Source organism: Plasmodium cynomolgi, chromosome 11 (genome assembly GCF_000321355.1).
Source record: "Plasmodium cynomolgi strain B DNA, chromosome 11, whole genome shotgun sequence".
NCBI classification, from domain to species: domain Eukaryota; phylum Apicomplexa; class Aconoidasida; order Haemosporida; family Plasmodiidae; genus Plasmodium; species Plasmodium cynomolgi.
In genome coordinates, this window is record NC_020404.1 from 764,756 (window position 1) to 768,762 (window position 4,007).

General features: G+C 43.1%; 2 protein-coding genes across 2 annotated transcripts in view; both read right to left on the reverse strand.

Moving 5' to 3' along the window:
• The window catches only part of PCYB_112720 (hypothetical protein), a gene marked incomplete at both ends in the record, with an annotated part of 2,010 nt that extends 1,788 nt beyond the window's left edge, over positions 1-222 (reverse strand). Inside the window, one exon of the mRNA XM_004223150.1 lies at positions 136-222. Coding sequence (XP_004223198.1) covers positions 136-222 — 87 coding nt within the window. The remainder of the gene's footprint in view (positions 1-135) is intronic.
• Positions 223-1,218: 996 nt separating this feature from the next.
• Positions 1,219-3,114, reverse strand: PCYB_112730 (hypothetical protein; the record flags this gene model as incomplete). Its single annotated transcript, XM_004223151.1, has 1 exon — positions 1,219-3,114. A coding segment is annotated over exon 1 (1,869 nt), but the record flags the coding sequence as incomplete, so codon positions are not given.
• Between the last annotated feature and the right edge of the window lie 893 nt (positions 3,115-4,007).

Consider the following 4,007-nt stretch of genomic DNA (forward strand, 5'->3'; position numbering starts at 1 on the left):
TTTTAAGGATAGGTAAAAAAAAAAAAAACGCACTTGGACAATCATAAATGCACAAAAAAAAGAGAAAAAAAACGGAGGCATTCTCCAAGACAGGGAAAATTAGATACTATTAAAAATACAAACAATAATGCTAACGAGGTTGACGGAAAGAAACTCCTTCGAAGCGGAAAAATAGTTCTGAATGGAGTACTTCAACAGGGAGAAGCACGGCCTAGTGCGCATTTTTTTTTTTTTTTTCTCTAGGGAACGCCATGTCTTCGTGCTTATTTTGCTTCCCAATTTAACGCAATTTTAATCGATTGCTGTTAACTTGCACTCACAACTCACATGACAGATATGGCGCCTATCTGTCTTAGTGACCTTCCATTCGTGTGATCTCCCCAGAAGGCATTCGTTCAGTTATTGTTTTCTCAAATGAACATTCCGTCACGCTGAAAAGCGACTACACAAATAAGTGCTATTTTTTTTTTTTCCTTAATTGTGCATAGAGGTGTATCAACTTTGGCAATTTTTAAAAATGCGAAAGGGGTTCCTTCTTACCTCTTTCTAGGAATTCTAAATTTACCTTTCTCGAAAAATGTGTTGTCTTCCCACGAGGCAGTGCCAACCCCGCTATTCCCTTTTCCGCAGAACAGTATATAATTCAGATAGCTACATCGGTCAAAATAATCAGAAGAGGGGTGAACTTCTCCAAATTAGCTCTGCTAACCTGCGGGGAAGAGGCCCACTATTCCTTGCGCACATTAATTTTTGAGTGCCCTTCTTTCGAAACAGGGATAACCCCTCAAGTAGAACCGCATGCAGTAACAGTTTGCACCAAATCCAAGGTGCCCACGGAAGGCGACCATCATTTCAGCGTAGTGTAGTTCACTCCGCGCTGAATCTACTAGTGTAGGAGAATTTTCACCTCCACTCGAATTATCCACGTGGAAAAAATTACTGAAACAAGGGGGATGCACTCTTTAATTCTTAAGTTAGAGGGAAGTAAGCAAAAAGGGAGACACAAAAAAAAAAATTAAAAAAAGATATACGTGCTCGTCGGTTGGGTGGACCGGCCTTTGGGGGATGCTCCCTGCTGGATTCGCAAAAAAGGGAGTAGTTAGTTTGACAGATTGGGTAACGAAGGGGGTGACGGGTTGACGGGCTGACGGGCTGCTAGGCGGACTTCCCCTCCACCGCCATACTCCGCCTTACCCCGCCTTGCCCCGCCTCAGGCCTCAGTTGAAGTACAAATTATAAAACAGCATGGATGTGGTGATGGGGCCCAGCCCCCCGGGCACACTCGAAACGAGCGCGCACTTCTGCTTGCAGTTCGCATCCGCGTCACCAACAATTTCGTAATTTTGCAAGCACTTGGCTAAACCATTGGCGAATTTAATTTTGGACTTGCGGCTTTTTAGAGGAATGATTTTATGGCATTTGTTGTGGGCCCCCTTTATCCCTCCATTGGGCGGAGAAATCGGAGAATCGTTGGAAGACTGAGATGGGGAAGTACCTTCTATTATCACTCCGGTGCTTTCCTCACCAAAGGAATTCTCACATGTAGCAGTTTTACCAATTCGGGGAGAACTTAAACATATATGTTTTACTAAACTTGTGCGATTTTGCAACTTTGGGGAACTTGCTCCGTTCTTAAATTTCCCACGAGGGAAGAATCCCCTTCTGCAAGGAAAATTCCCTTCCTTCACTTTTGGGTATCCCTTTTTCATTTCCACTTTCTTGTTCCCGACGGAGGAACCGCAAAACGGTGCGACCATTCTTTGCATGTGCCTACCTCGGGGGGGGACCAAATTGATTCCCAAGTCTAAGATAATCGCGCCTTCTTTAATATTTTTTTTTTTTAAAATGTGGGGACAACCTATTGCTATTATTATGACATCGGAATGCTTGACAATCCTTTTGTCCATATTCTTCCTTAGTGTTGATAAATCTTGGTGGGTAATTTTTGTGTACCCCTTACTGGTAGATACATACGAGTTGGAGAACACTGCACACTTTTTTTTAAAATCGGTTTCGTTTCTGATGTGTAGCTTGCCTAGGTTACTCGTGCGAAGGTAGCACTTTTGGTCCCCGCCATCGTATCTACACAGAACCTCCCCTCTCAGCGGATCATAAACCGTCGTCGAAACTTCACTTTGAAAAAAAAAAGCAAATAGGGATAGGAAGATACTTATGTTACTACTAAGAATCAACACCCTTTTCCCCTTCACATATATGTGGTAATATTTCAAGAACAGGAGGATAGCGTGAACGCAACAAGGGAGATTGTATTTGGTGCTACTCCTCAGGTAGTTGTGAATTACTGGGCTTACATTACTACGCTGTTTGACGTCGCTGCAAAGGTTTCTACGTAGGGTGTTATCCCTACTTGGGTAATCCCCTTCCGTAACGTAGCTGAACTTTTCCGCGTCTCCCTCAACTGCCTTTTCCTTCCGCATGGATGCATTCGCAAGAGCGTTCGTCCAAATGTGCTCGCCTTTTTTTATCATGCGAAGGTGGAAAATGCAAAAAAGGAACTGCAGGAAGGCTTCGTACCTTTGTGTAAACAAATACGGAGTCGCATGTGCAAGTGGGATCGGCTGGGTCAGAGTCATGCATCCGACATTATGGTCATCCCCCCCACATGTACTGCAACTACTTCTACTGCCACTACTGCTGCTTCTACCACGGAACAGTAACTTCCAAATGGGTGCACAGTTAGATCGATCCACATCCTTCTCTTCGCCGATGAAACTTGAAATGTAACACTTGTTTATGTGACGAGACAACGGAGAGAGAATTATGAGCCAGGTGTTCTTTCCTCGTCTATTTATTTTTTTTATTAAATTGATTAACCTTTTTTCGTTGCAGCCGTTGTGGACTCGGACCAGTACAAACGTAACACCTGCATTTAGCAACAAACTCTTTTTTAGAAGAATGTGCAAATATGAATACGTGGCTATGTTCTTTGAGTAAATAATAAATAGCGTTCTTTCTTTTGGCCAGTTTTTATTTCCTCCAACCTGAATCTTCTCATTTGCAATTTTTCGAATCACCAACTGGTCAATTTGGCTAGCCAGTTCGTGCCCGTACAGAGTGGCACAATTCATTGTAGTACTCGCGTCGACGGAGGAACTGCGGAATGGGTGTGAAGCACGCAAATGGGGAAACGCAGAAATGGGAAAAGGCTCATTATATGCAGATATGACGGCGGCTATTTATCCCACTGATTAATTTTCCCAATGATTATTTTGTCCCAGTGGTTTGCTTTACCTACATGTATGTACCACTTTGCACGGCAATTTTATTTAACCAAATTTGGGCAAAAAAAAAAAAAAAAGCCTCATTAAATTGCCTCTCCCTGATGTTGCACTTTGGGGGGAACAATTAAATGAGCCTTTTTTTTTTTTTTTTTATGCCCCTTCAAATAGGCAACGCATCTTCCGGTGGTCACACGTAGAGAGGCACAGATGAGAAAGCATACGTGGATTCGCCTCGCGTGTGCAATTTTTTCTTACTCATTTGGTTATTCATAAATATTTGCGCTGTGTCGAAGGTGTAATCGAACTAATGCAACTGCTTCGCCATTTCTCTTGGAAAGGGGGCATTTATATTGGGGGTCACCTTGCGAGTGGGCACTTCCAACAGGTGAAGCGACGGAAACGTGCTTGATTCTTCACGACTGGCGTCACTTCTACAGGTCAGCCCAGCGAGTTGCGGCCAAAGCTTTACACATCATACCTTTGGTCTGTTATCCCTTTCCCCACCCCGCAACTCTGCAGATGGAAGGCGTTATAGGTATAACTCCGTTTTGTGGTTTGATCGGCCCAAGTTCGCGTTCTACTCCTCTTTCATAGCATTCCGTTGAGTAAGTAGGACGGAAGATCTCCATACATTCTATATGAATATTTACACATACCCTTGCATAATACACATCAGCATAGGTAATGGAGAAGAAAAAATCTACCGGTTATAGCGACATACATGTGGATCAATGGGGAAAAAATAAACCCTTTGGTTTCAAAAAA